Source organism: Cervus canadensis, chromosome 3 (assembly GCF_019320065.1).
Source record: "Cervus canadensis isolate Bull #8, Minnesota chromosome 3, ASM1932006v1, whole genome shotgun sequence".
NCBI lineage: Eukaryota > Metazoa > Chordata > Mammalia > Artiodactyla > Cervidae > Cervus > Cervus canadensis.
The window spans coordinates 88,374,155-88,393,119 of record NC_057388.1 but is presented as its reverse complement, the minus strand read 5'-3'; the positions used below and the strand labels follow the sequence as shown (position 1 = coordinate 88,393,119).

Below are 18,965 nucleotides of genomic sequence, written 5' to 3'. Positions count from 1 at the left end.
AGGATTAAAATGTAAAACTTTAAATTGCTTATTAATTTTATTTCTCTTTTTAATTATAAGAGAAACTTTTAAGTACTGTTTTAATCCCCACTACTCTAAAGCAACAATTTTAACTTTCAAATAGTCTTAATCTTATAATTTCAGTATACACACCTATAAATATATATATCTACATGCATACTAAGTCGCTTCAGTCATGTCTGACTCTATGCAACCCTGTGGACTGTAGCCCACCAGGTTCTTCTGTCCATGGGATTCTCCAGGCAAGAATACTGGAGTGGATTGCCATTCTGTTCTCCAGAGGATCTTCCTGACCCAGGGATCAAATCCACGCCTCTTACATCTCCTGCATTGGTGGGTGGGTTCTTTACCACTAGCACCACCTGGGAAGTCCACATATCTATAATATAAGGGTTATTTTTTTTAAAATTCAGTCAACTAAAAATTAGAACCAGATGTTTTATTCAAAACTCACCCCTTTCTAGAAGTTTGAAAATTTGGGACGATTCATAGTTTTATACATTCAAAAAGATCACAATATAATGAAGCAGTGTTAGTAGCTGATTCAGAATTTATTTCCCCAAAACTTTCATACTTTAGCTCTTTCTTGGTAAATAATAGGAAACAGAAATGGTTACAATTGTATTTAGGGAATTAAGACTCATTTGAGAAACAGAACCCTAAATACTTGCTCTCTATGTATGAATGTAAGCTCTCTGAGGGACCAGGATTTTTTTTCCCCACTGCGAAATCCCTAGCATGGTTTTTAGAGCAGTTATTGGTTCAATGCAGAAGTTCAATAAGTGAATTTGTCCAAAAAAGACAAGCAGTCATTGTCTTACAATGCTAGAAAACATGAGGCCCACACTTGTTCCCCTATCCACTCCTCACTATTTTAAGTTTGTTATTTGTGTTGTTAATTTAAAACACAAGTATGCAGATTTGGACCTCATCATTTCAGAGCATCATTTTAATTTTTAATATAATGTAGTCTATAAGTGGACTTCCCTGGTGGCTCAGTGGAAAAGAATCCACCTGCCTATGCACAAGACTTGGGTTTGATCCCTGGGTTGGGAAGATCCCCTGGAGAAGGAAACGGCAACCCACTCCACTACTCTTCCTGGGAAAACCCCATGGACAGAGAAGCCTGGTGGGCTACCGTCCATGGACCTGCAAAAAGTTGAACATGACTTAGCAAATAAACAGCAACAACAATTCTGTAAGTATGTGATTACATGAACATATGTCCAGGCTGCATAAAGCCAGCATGCCTATGTCAAATCTTACCTATGGACTCCGGTAACACTCTCCTCCACTATGCCTTTGATTTTCTTAAACATGTTGGGATACTTCTTATAAATCCAGTGAGTAAGATCCCCTCCATCATCCAAGATCTGGAAAAATAAGCATCAATAATGTCATATTTAAAATTTTGTAAATGGTTATACAAAGTAGTTGACATTGGTCATTATACAGAAGAAAACGGTAGTGAGATGAAAGGTCAGCTGTAATTCTCACAGCCAAGTGAACTTCCCAAATGACACACCTACTAGGATCAAACTATATAGCCATGCAATGAGGATTTTCATATGGAGTAATAGCTTAAGTGATTATCTAGACCACTAGCTCTTGACTGTACTGTAGATAGTCAGAAAGCTTAAACCTAATAGCATATTTGTATTAGTTAAATTCAGGACTTTGAATATAATCAGTGAAAGCTTAGTAAAACCAGATAATTAGTCTCTCTCCCAGAACAATGGCTTATAAAACTGTATTTGTTAATCCTTTACTTCTCCCAAAGTACAGGCATTCTCCTACCCAAAATGCTCAGGCAGCACTGCAGGGTTTTGCCTAGCACAACCTCACACTCTCTATAAACCAAATTAAAAATAACGAGGGAACTGTGCAGCATGTAGGTGTGCAAGCATGCCTCTGAACAGCTCATCACTATTTCAGGTTGGGATTAAAGCAAACACAAAGCTGTGCCCACTGGAGCTTTCATCAGCAGAGGAAAATTTCTGAATTATAAATAAGCTAAAGAAAGATCAGTTTAGAATACGATTAGGCAGTAGGCTGTGGCATTTCAGCCTTTTACCTAGCTGTCAGAAATGCCTGGCAGGACTTTCCAAATTGTCACATCCACTCTCCCAGAAAGACCAACAGGACTGAGCTGCCCTCTGCTGGCACATGCCCATTCTGCAGTTCCATCAGTTAACCCTACTACAAGTGTCAAGGTGCCATCCTGGATCCCTGCCTATACACCAATCTCCAACCTTGTGTCTAATACCTGACCTCTCTTTTTTGCTTCTGCCCTTGTTTTTTTGTTTTGTTTTGGGTTGCACCACTTAGCTTGTGGAATCCTAGTTCCCTGACCAGGGACTGAACCCAGGCCCTTGGCAGTGAGAACATGGAGTCCTAACCACTGGACCGACAGGGAATTCCCAATTTTGCTCCTGCTGTTGATCTATTTTCTCTGATACCACCAAATCTTATTTGAGAGCAGAGATCCAAGGCTGGACTCACTCTTACACTTGCTCCATACTGTAAAGTCAGTGCTCTGTTTTTCTCGTGGTAGAAACCCTCAGAACAGAGTCCCTAATGGACAGAAAGGGTCCTCTGCATTTCTCTCTCCCTTTTTACATGTATGAAATCCTTCATGGAGTTTTTCCTTGCAGCCTCTGATCCCTAGCATACAAAATATGCTATGCAGGAAAGACTGTATCTTAGAATAACTATTCTCATCCACTTTTTCCTTTTAACAAAGATTTCAAATACAGGCAGGTGGTTGCTATCCCTAATATTTATTTAATGAATAGAGCCTATAATTCTTAGCCTGTCATTCTACTGCAGAAAATTCTTGTCACCCAGGTACCTTCCTGAGGTTGGCGAGCAAGTAAAAGTACTAGATCTTTACAGGATCCAAAAGAGATGGTGGGTACTGTTTTCTGGGGTCACAGTTCTTATCCTTGTCTTACTCACTTTGTCAACCTTTCCAGCAGTTTGTGCTGATCTACAGTCTATAAACGCTTGCTATGTACAACACCCTGTCCTCCCTATGATCGTGACTATACAATTAATGTTTTATTCCCAGTAGAACCTCTGTCAGTCACACTCCGTTCTGGCACTGTTAAACTCTGATGGAATGAGCTGACTCATCGTGCAGCCAACTCCTCCCTCCCTTTGAGGATACAAAGGTTTTAATCCAGCTTTCCTCAAATCAACCCTTGGTGCACTGTGACCTGCATCACAGAATCTAGAAAGACAGGCTGCTTCTCCCTCTGTCTCCCAGGTGAAGCCTGCTCTGCAGTCTTTAGGGCAAGTAATAGTTGGACCAGAGCTTCAAGGATTCTTGTTTTTAGTTGATTTCCTTAATTTCTCCTCTCACTCCTATCCAGAAAGGTTTGCAAAGTAGGAGTGCATCATACTTGTGCAGCTCTGCGCTTCCCCTTATGAATCTAATATGCTGTCAGCATTCAAGCACTTTAAAAAAAAGTTAAACAAAAATAAAAACTAAGCAAAAATTAAAAGCCCCAACTTCCTAAGGGGAGAAATGAATAAAGAAGAAATTTGAACTTGGAATCCCTTCAGGTTTACTATAAATTTAGCATGTGATTCTAGAGAGAAAGCTATGTACCACAAGAGCTGTGTGTGTTGGGGGAGGTGCTGGTGAGCAGTGTTAGGGGATAGTAACTCATTCATCTTACTTTTTAACCAGTCATGTGTGAACCCGGAGCAGTATTTTAAAGTTGCTGATGAATATGAGCACTTCTAAGATCAACACTGACAATTACAAGCACTTCGAGGCTATAAAGAGGTTTAATATTCTCGGGATGTCCTAAGCATAAGCATCTAGTTCTGATGGAAGCCCAAGTACATCAGATGAAAAAGGAAACATTTTCCTTCCTTCCTTCCTGTTGGGAAACCCTCTCCCAGACCACATCCTCCCTCCCTGTACCCCCAGGTCCCAGAAACCTAACACAAATCTAACAGAAATCTAACACACCATGTTTGGCTGCCAGCCCTCCACATTCACACATCTATCAATGCACCACCAGAAGTCATCTTCTGACTCTCCTTTCCAGGCAAACACAGGAAATCCTGAGAAAAAAGAACAAAGAGAAACCATTAAAGCCTGAAAAAAGGGCTGACCCTCAGTTTTGGCAAGAAGATGAGATGCTAGTTTTTCCTAGTTCCAAACTTGTTCTGCTGTACTTCTTAGGCTGACATTCTTCACTGATTAAATATTGTCTTCAGCCCCTTTATCCATTCCTTCATCTTTGGTAGTCATTTTATTCTTGTTAGACCAAAGAGGACAAACAAAAGGGCCAAGAGAATGATGGATGCTAAAAATATGACTAAAGGCAAAAAAAAGGAAACTAGAAATATATACTTCTTCATCTAGTCCAACTAGAATCCCCACCATTTCCCAACTACATTTTGATCTTTTTTTGCTTCTCTACCTTAGTCATTCCACCTTCTTCATCAGGAAAGCTCTTACACTCTTCTCCCTCTGTTCAAATGCTGCTACACTTCACTGGCCAGTTAAGTGTCATGTTCCTAATGAAGCCTTATTAACTCAGCTGTAAGTGATCGCTCATGGAATCTGATCTTTTATTAGCCCCTTGCTGGTACACTGAATGTGGGTTATGATCTGTTGTGGCATTATCATATATGTCCTTGTATTATCATTGTTTGTATATGTGTCTTTTCTCCTTAACTACAATATAATGTTCTGAGTGCAAAGACTCTCTTATTTGCCCTTAGAGTCAGTCAATAAGCATTTGTTGAAAAAAAAAAAGAAATGCATGTATATGTACAATTAATTGAACTACATATTTATATATGCGTACTTTCTATACATAATTTATACATTAATAAAAACTTTACAAATCAATGAATGTAAATGAAAGAACAAATGAAATGTTGACAGCGTTTGCAAAAGGAGAGATATACATGCACTACAGAACTTTCCCAGAATTTCTCAAGAGCTCTGAAGCAAATTTTTTGTACCCTGATCTGTGTTGTGCTATCAGAGAGGGAACGCAAGAAACCGGCAAAGTCCAAATTTCTCTCTTTTTTTCTAACACAGTCATTTATTTTTCTCGCCATTGCCAAACATTCCCCAAATCTTACTCACCAGAAAGTAACAGAGCTTCTCCATTTTCCTCCCTGACAATCCTCATGAATGGAAAGGGCTTTAAGGGAGCAACTGCCAATGACAATGTCGAGTGGACAGACCACATCCTTCCTTTGTTTCAAAACTACCTGTTCTGGCAGTATCCCAACCAGGTTTCAACGCTCCTGTGTCTCAAAGTGGTCTTCACAAAAGCCCACATTTTAAGGCTATATGGAGGAGCACAGAGAACAGTTAATAGTGGTAATAGCCTTTTAGATTTTGAAAAGGCAGTATTGGTCCACATCAGGGTTAAGGGTCTCTGGCTTTTAATGTGGTGTAAGCCACAAAAATTGGCAATAATATAGAAGACCAATATTTATGGAAAAGGGGAAGAGAATTCAGAAATACAACAACAGAGCTGCTCTAATCAATGCTCTAGGAAAAGCCATCCTGAAGGAGAAACAGCCTAACAGATACTATCGGCTAGGCATGAGGTTCAGGAAAAGAACTTTTCTTTCCAGCTCCAGATAAGTATCTACACCTGATGTCAAAATGTCAGGTTATAAAGAAGACAGAACACAATGTCTAAAAAAGAGGGTAGAGGACAACATTCTCAGAAAATGCAGAGACAGACCTTGGCTAAAGGGAGATACGAGGACTTAACAGAGTGCAGACTAACAGTCAGGTCAAGTCCAGTCCAGGGGAGAAGGAATGTGCACCTTGGCTACCAATCTTCATGGTAGTACCAGCAATATTAGGGTTCTGTGGCAAATATCAGAGGCAAAAGGGTATTACTTCTCAATCCTCAAAACTGCAGGAACAAGATTAATTGCAGGAAAGTTGATCTGAGGTGGTATTTATTTGTGTTGCTCTCTTCTTTCCAGTCATTTTATGTGAGACATATTTCTCCTAAGGCTGAATAACATGCCTGTGGGTCTAGTTACTTACTGCCATCTGGGACAAAGTATTTCCCAGGAAAACTTGTGTCCAGCAGGTCTAGCTTTATTATTCTAAGTATTTTCTCACTTTCAATCCTAAAACCATAATGAGACAATAGCTTCCATAAATTCTCTCACCCAGGCAGACAGGGGAATCTTATTAAAGGAGTGACAACAGTTCTAGGTTCTAGGCTTGTTATATCACAAATACAAAATCATCAATCGGTATGGTTTTAAAAAGTTAGTTTTTGGAGAAGGGAATGGCAATCCACTCCAGTATTCTTGCCTGGAGAATCCCATGGACAGAGGAGCCTGGCAGACTACAGTCCATGGGGTCACAAAGAGTCAGACAGGACTGAGTGACTAACACTACTAAAAGCCTAGCTGATACCACACTTAAAGCTGAGCAGTTGCTTAGGTTCTTTGGTCTGTGGGCTGAGGGATGGAGCTGTTCACAAGTGGAGATGTACTAGGTTTAAAGTCAGCTTTGTAAAACCATTCTGGAATAAATCTCAACTGGAAAAGTGGGGGAAAAAAAGTTAGTTTGGAATCATTTTGTAAGATAGATGATGGAGTAACTATGGAATCAATGGCACTTCCAAGAACATTCTATACCCCAGCATAGAAAGGTTAATCGAATAGGTTTCTTAGTCTTGTACAGGGCAAGTAGACCTTAAGGGGGAGCTCTTTGAGCACAATGAGAGCAAATAGGGGGACTCCAATGAGACTATCAGTAAAATCGATCAAAAAGGAGATGGGGGTGGGGGTGATGAAGGGTTCACAAGAATGAGTAGAAGAAACAGTGAAATTTATACTGGAGGAAGGACCTGAGAGTGTTACAGACAAACAGCTGAAATAGTAAATTTCTCTTCACTCGGCTCCCGTGACTCAGGCCTCTCCACACAGGTCCCTGTGACAACAGCCTTCCATCCACTCTCCCAGGAGTGCTTTCACACTGACTGCCTATTTCTTTCCTCATTTATGACTCATCTTTGGGGACTTGACTTTCTGGAACTGTGTTGGCACTGGCTCCTGCTTTGCTTCTCTAGAGTATGTACATCTCTACAGGATGTCGCCACTAGCAGTTCCTCATGATTCCTGCTGTGATCCTTCCCCACTCTAAGACTCGGCTCTGTCTCAGGAAGCTCAATGCTGGGCTGCTGCTGCCTTAGAAACCATCGGCTCCTGGGCTACCACCTCTGCTTTTCTTCTTCTTGCTGTCGCTGTTTTATCTTCACCAGCTTCTCAAAGCTTTCAGTTGTTGCTGGGTTGACAACAAACCAAACCTCAGAGTGGACAGTCAATGTGATACCCAACACCACTCTCTGACACAAATTCTTTCTGACGGAGAAGACACTTGTATTTTCCAGCCACAAGCGTTCCCAATGTACAAGAGCCCAGGTGAGCTTTAAGACCAGATACACTACTGTAGACAGCCTCACAACCCTGGTTAGGACACTGAATGCGATGATATTTTTTAATATCTGACTTCTATTTGTGTAGTACTTCTTGGCTGAAGGTCGGTAGCCCAGGACGAGTATATTTTAACTTCCGATTATCAGTTACCAGATCCTGAAGCACCTTTCTCTTAGGCCATTCCTTGGCCAGTTCAGCAGAAGCCAGTTCCTGCAGGTGGAACTATCTGCCTCTGAACTCGGCCTCCACTCTTTGACTCCAAGAGTCATGTCCTTCAAACACTCTGGCTGTCCTGACTCTGGAAAGAAGGATATAGGACTATGCTCTGACCTCAGGTGATATACGAGTTCAGTCTTCAATCTACAGGGCTTTCCACAGTGGTGACATTTCAGGGTCATCTTCTCCAGCTCAGCAGACCTTTTGCCACATTTTCTCACGTGGTATAGATATCCCATGATGCTGGTGGAGCTACTAGAGCAACTCTCATGTATGCATCTCAGCTTTCCCAGTTTCTTGAGAACTGTTCAGAGACGTTCCCTCTCACTTGGCTCATCTATTTCATCTCCAGCCTTTAAAATGGGGAAGCTATTATGATTTGCCATGACATGATACTTCATCCCTACTAGTGAATGAAGCTGTTTCCAACAATGATGATAAGTAAACATTTCCTGTTTGCAGTTTCCATGTGTTTCTTTAAGCTGTCTGTGGTCTTTCTCCCCACTACCTGGCAGGCAGGACAGGAGACACTGCCTTTATCCACAATTTCTAAGTACCACTGCTCCTCTAAACTGCCTGCTGCATAAGCTGATGGTTCCTTCTGAATACAGCAAGTCTGGGCTTTGGGATTAAGGCTGAGCTTTAGGTTGCTGCTTCCTCCCATAAAGCAAAGCTTATGCTTCTTCTGAGGAAATTCTCTGATGGTCTTCATCTTCGTCCTGCCTGGGTTTCCTTTTTCCTTTGGCTGATACTCCATCTGACCCTTCTACATGGGAAGCAGCAGCTGACTAGATCCTTCTCATCTTCATCCAGTAGGTAGATTTTCGGAAGGATGCTAGAAAATCACTCACTGGTTCACGAAGCAGATGATGAGCCACTTAAGGAGTCATCATGAGGGACAGTGTACTGGAAACTATTATCCTTTAAGGGTTCTGCTATTCTTAGTTTCCATTATCCTCGTGCTTCGCTGCTGCTTAAAGGGGTCCCGGGGTAGCGGGCACTGCACCGAGTCTGGAAAACATCACTCCCTCTCCTCGCCTAACAAATTCACCCAAGGGCTCCAGCCAGACCAACGCCACTTCTGCTCTCCTCTCCACTCCCAGATGTGGAGTCGGGGCCGCCGCAAGCCCTCTCTGTTTCTTTTGTCCTTCAAGTGTCAGTGGCTGTTGTGTTCAAATATTAGCCTGCCAGGTCAGGTCCTGTTTAGTGCTAAAGCAGAAGCACCAAACATTAAATCAGAGCACACTGCTGAAAAACCAGTAGGACCACAAAATTATATCTGAAGCATTTTCTTTTCTAATCCATATGACCTTGAAAGTGAAAGTCGCTCAGCCGTGTCCAAGTCTTTGCAGCCCCATGGACTATACAGTCCATGGAATTCTCCAGGCCAGAATACTGGAATGGGTAGCTGTTCCTTTCTTCAGGGGATCTTCTCAACCCAGGGATCAAACCCAGGTCTCCCGCATTGCAGGCAGATACTTTACCAGCTGAGCCACAAGGGAATCCCCATGTGACCTTAGACAGTGAACAGTGTTCACTGGTGCTCTAATATTAGTAAGGCAAGGCAAAGCATTAACTAATAATGGAATATTAGACATAAGAAGATATTTGTGACTGTAAAGCAACACAGTTACCTTGATTATATTTAACAAAAAGAAGTTCAGAAAGAGAGAAACCTCATCAAGAATAGGGACCCACCAAAATATGGAAACAACCTAAGTGTTCATCAACAGATGAATGGATAAAGATGTCGTATATATATATATATATGTATGTGTATATATATATATAAAATAGAATATTGCTGAGCCTTGAAAAAAGAATGAAATAATGCCATTTGCAGCAACATGGATGGACCTTGAGATTATCATACTAAGTTAAGTCAGAGAAAGACAAATATTAAATTATATCACTGATATGTGGAATCTGAAAAACAGTATACATGAACTTATTTACAAAATGGAAAGACTCACAGACATAGAACACAACTTATGGCTACCAAAGGGGAAGGTGCAAGACAGACAAATTAGGAGTATGGGATTAACAGATACATACTACCATATATATATATATATATATATATTAGATAAACAACAAGGATTTACTATATAGCATAAGAAAATACATTCAATGTCTCATAATAACCTATAGTGAAAAAGAACTGAAAAAAGAATATATAGGTGTGCATATGTGTACACACACTTTACTGTATACCTGAAACTAATACAATATTGTAAACCAACTATACTTCATTTAGAAAAAAAGAATATTTCTTCCAAGACAACTTTAAATGCCAACTTTCCTTATAGATTTACATCGAAACAATGGAACTTTTGGGAACCTTTAGTCAGAGACAAAGAGAACATGCAAAAGGTCTCACCACTTTCTGCTAGAGCAGCAGCCACTTCGTTGAGGGTGGAATAGATGTTGCAGGCAGCCCATCTGCACTGTGCTCCCAGAGCTCCCAGAGTTTCCATAAGCACCTGTATTAAAGAAAGAGCAGGAGATGAGCAAGCACGGGCCAAACAGCTGGTCAAGGAATTAAGTTTACATATTTGACAATGAGAAAGTACATTAGGAATAACTAACACCAGTGTTATTTTCAACTTGTGTTTTACAGAAACTTCAGCACTTTGAGAATGGGGCAAGCGTTGAGGGTAGGCATGAGGAAGGTTCCCACTGAGCTGTATGCTTTTACTCATTTAACCTATTGGTCCTCTCTATAAGATTCAATTAAACCAAGGATTTCAGAGCCACACATCTTTTTAAAAACCACCAGTTCATAATTCTGCTTCTCTTTAGGATGTAGAAAGCCGAAAGAGACGCTTCCACTGTAAAAACAAGAAAAAGCTGCATAATCTACAAAACCGTAACTTTTCTTGAGCCTATCAAAGAGCTGAGCTCATAAGGCAACCAAGGACAGAGAGTGGCAAATCCATTTAGGGAGAGAGGGAACACAGTTTCATCCTTGTCAGAGTGCAGGAGGAAGAGGTGGCTGTCATACAACAGAGTACGAAAAAACTAACTACAATTTTAATGAATTAGTAAAGACTGAGTGTGGGAAAGTATCAATATGTCAGTTTGGAACATCTGGTGGCCTGAGCCACAGTGAGATTTCATACTCACATGAAAGCTCTTTTCTAGGGGCTTCCAACCAGAGCTCACAAGAGACTGGGGGCAGGATGCTGAGTGCCTGTGCTCAATGAAAAGCATGAAATCTGGGCACTTTCCCAGTCTTCTCTCAGAGGAAGCAAAAGTCCTAAACTGTAGCAAGAAGAGCAGGAATTATGCCTGCCATGAGGGACAAGACAAAGACCATTGCTTCTGGGGGAGGGTAGAAGCAAAAACGCTCTGCTCCTTGGGAAGCAGCTGGAAACCCTCTTGGGCCCAGGACCCTACACTGATAGAAAGTAAAAATCCACTGATTCTCCAGGAGGGACAGGAAAATATCTCTGCTCAAGACCTACCACAGGAGAACATTGGAACCCACCAAAAAAAGATACCCCATGGCCAAGGACAAAGGAGAAGCCACAACGAGACGGTAGGACGGGCGCAATCACATTAAAATCCCACCAGGTGGGCGACCCACAAACTGGAGAACAATAATACCAAGAAGTTCTGACACTGTCATAAAGATTTTAGGTGCCACACCAGACTTCCCAATGTGGGGATCCGGCAAAGGGACTGATAATCTCCAGGGAATCTGACTTTGAAGGACAGTGGTATTTGATTATAGATCTACCACAGATACAAGGAAAAATTTGGCTGTTATAGACAGGAGTGGCGGGAACACTGAAAACGTCCTGTCTTCACAGAGGCCGGCCTAAGACTGAGATTGGACCAGAAAACTTTAAGAACCCCAATTGCTCTCACTATGAGCCTAGCTCCAGAAAACAAGGAGCAGCAGTCTTCTGCTACAGCGGGGACATGCACTTGAAGAGAGAGCCCCCCTGTGGCAAGCATGTGCAGAAGCAGTTGACAGCCTGAGGGTGGAGCAGAAAAACTGAGAGCCCTCTGGCTTGGAGGAATTTGTAGCCTTGGGTACAGAACAGAATTAAAATCCAGACCAGTTCATGACAATACTGGGAACTAACATACTACCATTCAATATAAAAGTTCAAGACACCAAAAAAGTGAAAAAAACCCAACCCATAGTCAGGAAAGAAAGTATTCAAAAGAACCAGACTCTGAGATAAGCTAATGTTTGATCAGAGAGGAACTTTAATTATGGTTATTATATTTATGTGGAAGCAGTCGAGTGAAACAGATGGACATCCATGAACAGATAGAGAATTTCAGCAAAGAGATGGAAACTATAAAAAACAATTCAAATATAAATGTTACAATTTTTTTAAGGTATCAGATTTAAGAATTTTTTATTATACTTATCATCAAACTGGGCATATCTAAGGATAGAATCAGTGAACATGAAGATAGATCGATAGAAATCACCAAACTGAAATAGAGAAAGAAAAAAAGAGTGGGAGAAAAATCAGAAGAGAGTATCTAAGATCTATGGGACACCATCAATGGTCTAATTTACATGTAACTGGAGTTCTGGAAGGAGGAGAGAACAGGGCAAAAGATATATATGAAGTGTTAATGGGCAATTATTTTTGAAAATTAATGAAAGAGGATCCAGGAACAATACTATTAACACTCCAGTAGCAAACAGCCCACTAGTGTACAGATCCACTAAAGGAAAAGGAACCAGCGCTCCATGGAGAAGAAGCTGATTCCAGGGATAGGACAGGGAATGTACAAGATGAGCTTAGATCCTCTTGTACCAGAAACAAGGAAGTGCTCAAAGAATGAAAGGGACATGTCAAAAGACAAGGCACAGAAGCAAGATTTAAGGGGTTCCTTCTGGCCAAACTTTCAATGATTTTTATCATAATAAATAATGATAGTAATGGATTATAATCCATTAAGTCAAACAGGAAACAATGACTCCATACAAAAAAAAAAAAACTGAATGAATAAATGGAAAGTCTGATGAAGAATGGGATATTCACACAGTTTCTTACATCTACCTCACAAAATACTTATTAATTACAAAGGGGAAAAATAACTTTTACAACTGAAAAGTCTGACAGACACCACCTCCATTAAGGGATCAAAATGAACATCAGTTATGGGACAAATTGAGATCAAGTGCCAACTGATAGGATTAAGTGAAAAAAACCCAAAAAAGGCAGCATCATTTCCTACCAAAGGTACATAAACTGAATCTAATAATGAGGAAGCATCATAAAAGTCTGAATTAAGGACATACTACAGAATAACTTGTCTATAATCTTTAAAGTGTCAAGGTCATGAAAGTCAAACAAAGACTGATCAACTAACTGTCCAGCACTGAAGAAGACTAAAGAGAGATGACAATTAAATGAGACATATAACTAGGGACCAGATCCTCTGGTTATAAAAAGTATTTGGACAATTAGTGAAGCTCAAATGGGACCGGAGGATTAGACAGCAATTATGAATCAGTGTTAATTTCCTAATTTTGAATGGTTGTATTCGTTGTATAGGAGAATGTCCTTGTTTATAGAAAATACACACTAATGTCTTTGTGGAAGCACCATCAGGTTGGAAACTTACTCTCAAATGGTTCAGAAAATAAAAAGTTATCTGGTACTGTATTTGTAACTTTTCTATGTTTATTTCAAATTAAAAAAATTTATTATAATAAATTTAATCCACTGATTTAATCCTGACTTACCTTCACTTCAGTCAGTAAGATGGAGACAGGCAGACAGGCTTCTTTTTAAGAAGGTAGTGTACCACCCCACTGCTCTGATTAAGAATTATTTCAACAAGGACAAAGCTTTGGTGAAAAAGTTTTAAAATTTCCTGATGGTGGTTAACTTTGGGTATTGATAATTTTCATTTAAAAAAATTGTATTTTCTAATATTTATATACTAAATTAAAACTCTAATTAGAAATATGCTCAATTAAAAAAGAACACTTGCAAACAGCTCCACTAATGTAGGTGAACCTCCTCACATAATTTATCCAAGGTCATACAGTAAGTTAACAGCAGAACTACTCTAATGTCTTAATTTCCTTACCTTTCAATATCTGATCCCATTTTTTTCTCTCCTGTTTTGCTTTTCACCTTAAAGAATTTCTGAATTCCTATAACTAGGATTTCTGAATGTGTCAAACAAAAGAATCATAATGAAACTTACCTACAAAGCAATATAAATTAACTAGAAAAGTGACTGGGACCAAGAATACAAGAACTATTTAAACAACTATGAGTCAAGACTGCTTGCTGGCTATCAGGGCTCAAGCAGAAATGCAGGCAGGTGGAAGTGAGAGGGGGACAGAGCTTAGAAGCTGGTTTAACTTGACTTTAAATCATTACTGTTCAGAAAGAGTAGCTAAGAAATCTGATTGAAAAGAACTATGGAAATACACCTAAAAAATATAAGTAGGTCTGAGTCTTAATGAAACATGGACAGGAAACTGTTAACTATGATAGTTCTTTCTGGAGCATAGGATTATAGGAGACTGTCTTTCTACATTATAGATTGTGGTAATGCTTGAACGGGCTTCCCCAGTGGCTCAGCGGTAAAGAATCCACCTGCAATGCAGGAGCCACAGGAGACATGGGTTCCATTCCTGGGTGGGGAAGATCCCCTGGAGAAATGCATGGCAACCCACTCCAGTGTTCTTGCCTGGAGAATCCCCATGGACGAGGAGCCTGGTGGGCAACAGTCCATAGGGTCACAAGTTGGACATGACTGAAGCGACTTAACACACACACAATGCTTGAATATTGTAAAATGAACATGAACTATCTTAGTAATCAGAAAAAATAAAGAGATTAGAAATAAAACAAAGCAAAATTCCTTTGTAATTGTTTTTCAAAGGATAAAGAAAAATGTGGTGAGGGAACAAGAAAATAATAAAATTGGTAAACTAATTTTGATTACTCCATTCAGGAAAAAAAATAACCTTGAAAATATTCAGGTTGGTAATATTGTTGTAATATTGTTGGTAATATTCAGTGAGCCAGGGGGTAAAAAAGAAACTAGTTGTAATTTAGCAACATGAGACAGGACAGAAGCACTTACTATTTTAAGTCACTACACTGAAGTCTCATGTCCCTGACCAGGGAAGCCCAAAAAAGGTTCCAAGATGGTTTCTGCCTTGATTTATCAGTCTACAGCTCCAAAACGAGTAGCTTTTCGATTTATTATACTAATTTTGGGTCACCAAGGTACTCTTCCTCAGAGAACATGTAACCCAGAAAAGTCTCATAGGGAAGATGCTAACAGCAGCTGTCGGTGTCTTGAGGAATCTCTGCTGTTCTTAATAAGTAATGTGAATATATGTGTTGCACTTAGGAGACAATCTTCGGAAGTTAATCTAGCCACATAAGTGATCTGGATCTTATAAATCCTATAAAAGATTCCAGACAACTTCTCAATACACTAATTTCCTGTAGTGGTCTTACTAGGGTAGGCAACTTAATATGTATTACAGCTTTGATGATGACTCTAAGTCAGTGGTTCTCAACAAAGCAACTCTGGTGGACCATGGGGGCATTCTTGGCTGCCACAATAACTGGCAGGGGAGGCTTACTGACATTTAGTGGGTACGGCCAAGGATCTTGACATTCTGAAAGTGTAGAACAGGGACTTCCCTGGTGGTCCAGGGTCTAAGACTCCATGCTCCTGATGCAGGGGGCCAGGGTTGGATCCCTGGTCAAGGAACTAGATCCCACATGCTACAACTAAAGATCCCACGTGCCATAACTAAGACCCCTTGCAACCAAATAAATAAATAAATAAATATTTTTTAAAAAAGAAAAGAAAGTATCAGACAGTCTCCTAGAAGCAAAAAACAAAAACAAAAACACATGCCATATCTGGTACAACTTTCAAATGTGCCAATGAAAAGTTCACATGAGTGAGAAATCTATTTATAATGATCTGCGTTTAGAACTTTATTCCACTTTACATATCAACAAAAGTATGGTTGTAGTTTTAATACAAGAATGCAAGAGTTTTCCCAAGAATGCAACATATGTAAAAATCAAGAGAAAACACATACTTTTTATTGTTGTTGTTATTCAGAAATTTTACAAAAAGTTGTTTATAATTTCAGAAAATTATATAATCTGGCAATATTGCTCTGATACTCTGGAACCAGCAACACATTTCTATTACATACATTTATATTACTCATTCAAATAATGCTATAAGTACAAATATCTGACTATACTTGTACCCAAGCACTTACACACTGAAATATATGTTATTTTACTGTTACTTTCTTTTTATTTTTCTTTCATATTTCAGTAAGATTTTTTAAAATTTTTAAATTACATGTACTTAGCTATGTTATCTCTGAATTTCATTTCAAGAAATACAGGGGCACTGCAAGCTATTTTTTTAAATGAAAAGGGTTTCATTGAATCTGATAAAGGTAAAAATTATGGATCTAAACCCATCATGGTAACCCCAGTTCCCTGCCAGGACTGGTGGGGCATGAGCATGTGATCCAGTTCTGCTTAATGACATGACAGAGTGTTCTGGAGGACTTCTGGGAGAGGTTTCCTTGCTCTTGGGAGAGAGGAAAAAATGGTATTTCTTCCTCTTCGTGTCCATCTGGGATGGCTTGAAGAGTTGTCACCATCTTGCTATCAGCCTGAGGATGAAGTGAGCACAGAGAAAAGGCAGCTCCCGAAGAATCACAGACAGGTAAAACGAGCCCTGGAAGCCTTCCCCGAAAGCCCCCCTTGCTGCTGGACTTCTAGCTTTGTAATGCAATGAGCCCCTTTATGCATAATCCAGGTTGAATCAGGTTTTCTCTTATTTGCAGCTGAAAGGAACCTACACAGAGATGCCGGCTAGAAATGACACTGGAAGGGAAGGCAGGGCAAACAGTAGAGAATAGTGGAGGAAGAATAATATTTGGGAATCAAATATGTTGAAGTTTAAATCTTGATTCTGTGGTTTACTAGCTGTATAATGTTGGACAAATTACTTCAACTCCCTGAGCTTCAGCTTCCTCATTTATAAAATGGAAACAGGAATATGTGCTTTTAGAAGGCCATTATGAGGGTTAATGAACTAACACTCATTAAGCTTTTAACCTAATGCTTGGCATGGTCCAAGGCCCTCAATAGCTGGTGGCTATTATTAACTACTGTTACGTGGAGAAAGGAAAAGGACTCACAGCAGTCTGAGCAGTGATGTGTGTGCAACCCACAATCTTGGCTCCGGCCAAAGGTTTCTCTCCTTGAGCTCTCTTCCGCAAAGCCATCAGTGCTGGCATTTCTGAAAAGGGCCAATACATACACAGCAATATTAGAGGGGGGGATGAGAGGCAAAGAATAAATAAAAAAACAGGTACTCTCTTAAGATAAGACCCTTCCTGATCAGGTTCTCTGTTATACTAGTTTTAGGTTTCTCAAAGGATCAAGACGCTGATTTTTCTGTTATAAGGGATTTTCAGAGGTAAATACTCCAGTGTTTGATTCCTGTATCTCAGTCCCCTCATCTAGTCTCTCTCCCCTCTTCTTTGTAAGGGGGTTCCTTGTAGACCCACTAGAGTTTACTCCCTCTCCACAGTGTTTTCTTTTTTTTTCCACAGTGTTTTCTGAACTCATATCTCTTTTGTTATGTTTCCTTCAAAATCACACTGAAATTTCACAAACTACTAGACCCCAGGATGTAAAGGGGAATTAACATAGACAAAAAGACACAGGCAACTCAAAAAGAAGAAGGCGGTTGCTTTCATTACCTTGCTCAGCAATTTCAATCTCTCTTCGTCCAAATTCTGCCTGTTTGATGTTCTTGACACAGAAGTCACTGTTCCCCTTAGAGTTCTTTTGTTGTTTGTCTCTAGGAGAGGTCTCATCATCAGAGCTATCTGTATATGAAGCCGCTGGAAAGACAGGATAAAATACCTTCAGGGGAAAAAATGGCTTCCTCCATAACCCCAAACCATCGAGTGAACTGAGGTTCTTTTGCAATTAGCACCTTGTAAATGTACCTGTTTGGGAAGCACTTAAGTGGCACTGAGGAACTGAACTGTCTCAGTCATCACCTATCCAGTCATCACCTGTGGAAAGTGCTATCCACAGGTCAGAAAAGGAAGCTGAGAGAGGTTGCCAAAGATATTCCCCCTGGGTAGCATTAACTTAAACTCTAGGGCTAACTTTATCTTCAGAACGTGCACAGGTCCTTGAAAATGAAGAAAGAGGCTATTCCATGGTAGCAATAGGTTCAAAGTCTTAATTCAAGATCATGGTGATTAACCTATGGGTTTATGGGATCCTAGCTACCCTTCTCTGTTTGCTGCCTAAACACTGATGTAATTTGTGTTTTAGTACAGTAGCTGAACAGATAAGACCTAGAAAACAAGGAACCCATGAGAAAATAATTAAGAACCACACAAAAAGTACCTGTCTGACAAAACAGAGCTTTCTTTTTCAAGACTGGCTCTGATGAGTCTGAACTATGCCTGTAGACTCAATTAGACATTGACAATGAAGTATTCAGTGTGCTCTCCCTTCTTGCTGGCCTTAGTGGGTCCAGCATTGGGCATTTGAGATTCCCAAAGAAGCAGATGAATCCTCCTTCAGTATAATTAAATGCTCTAATGACTAAGCCATTTAGCAATATACACTAGAGGGTGGAAGGTCTAAGACTTCTGACTGTGGCTAACAGGCAGCTATCGCTCTTCCCATGTTTGAGGTCTTTTCAGTCTTCATAGAATTCTGTAGTTACTAATCATTGGCTGGATGATTTGAAGCAATTTCTTCCTTTGATTTACATTTAAGTTCCTGAGGATTGTTTCTTCCTAAGTAGTCCTCAAGGTTTTGGGGTGGGGGGACATAAAGCACTGTCTATATAATATAAAGCATTACATATTTCTCAATGAGATAAGAAGTACTTCTTTCACTTTTATGGGGAGAAAGCTGCAAAAGTTCAGAGCTCCTAGGGTTGCCTGATCTGCTTATATCCAGAGAATTATGGCATTTCTGGGATTTCTTATCAAAGGGTCTATCTCTGGGAGGGCTGGAAAAGGCAAGTCTGACCTTGCCCAGTTAATCAAGCATGGTGCTACATAATGTTTGGGCAGCAGGGACCCAAGTGTCTTTCTGGGAGATGGAAAACTGCCCTAGAGCAAAGTCCTAACACAAAGCAACAAGAATGAACATGGGCGCACCAGGGGAGGTGAGGGAATTAGTAAATCCCCAAAGGGATTTTTGTTCTTGAAAGAAGCTAATCTGTACACAAAGTCTATGGTTCTCCCT

General features: G+C 40.1%; 1 protein-coding gene and 1 pseudogene across 6 annotated transcripts in view; both read right to left on the bottom strand.

The window, feature by feature from the left end:
- Positions 1-18,965, bottom strand: part of AHCYL2 (adenosylhomocysteinase like 2) — a 183,727-nt gene that overhangs the window by 22,182 nt on the left and 142,580 nt on the right. For all 6 annotated transcript variants that reach the window (XM_043463693.1, XM_043463694.1, XM_043463695.1 and 3 more), the window contains exons 3-7: positions 17,447-17,590; positions 16,880-16,980; positions 10,067-10,169; positions 4,004-4,098; positions 1,288-1,394 (exon numbers count right to left, since the gene is read on the bottom strand). In XM_043463693.1, coding sequence (XP_043319628.1) covers positions 1,288-1,394; positions 4,004-4,098; positions 10,067-10,169; positions 16,880-16,980; positions 17,447-17,590 — 550 coding nt within the window. The remainder of the gene's footprint in view (positions 1-1,287; positions 1,395-4,003; positions 4,099-10,066; positions 10,170-16,879; positions 16,981-17,446; positions 17,591-18,965) is intronic.
- LOC122438631 lies at positions 7,018-9,384 on the bottom strand (annotated as a pseudogene).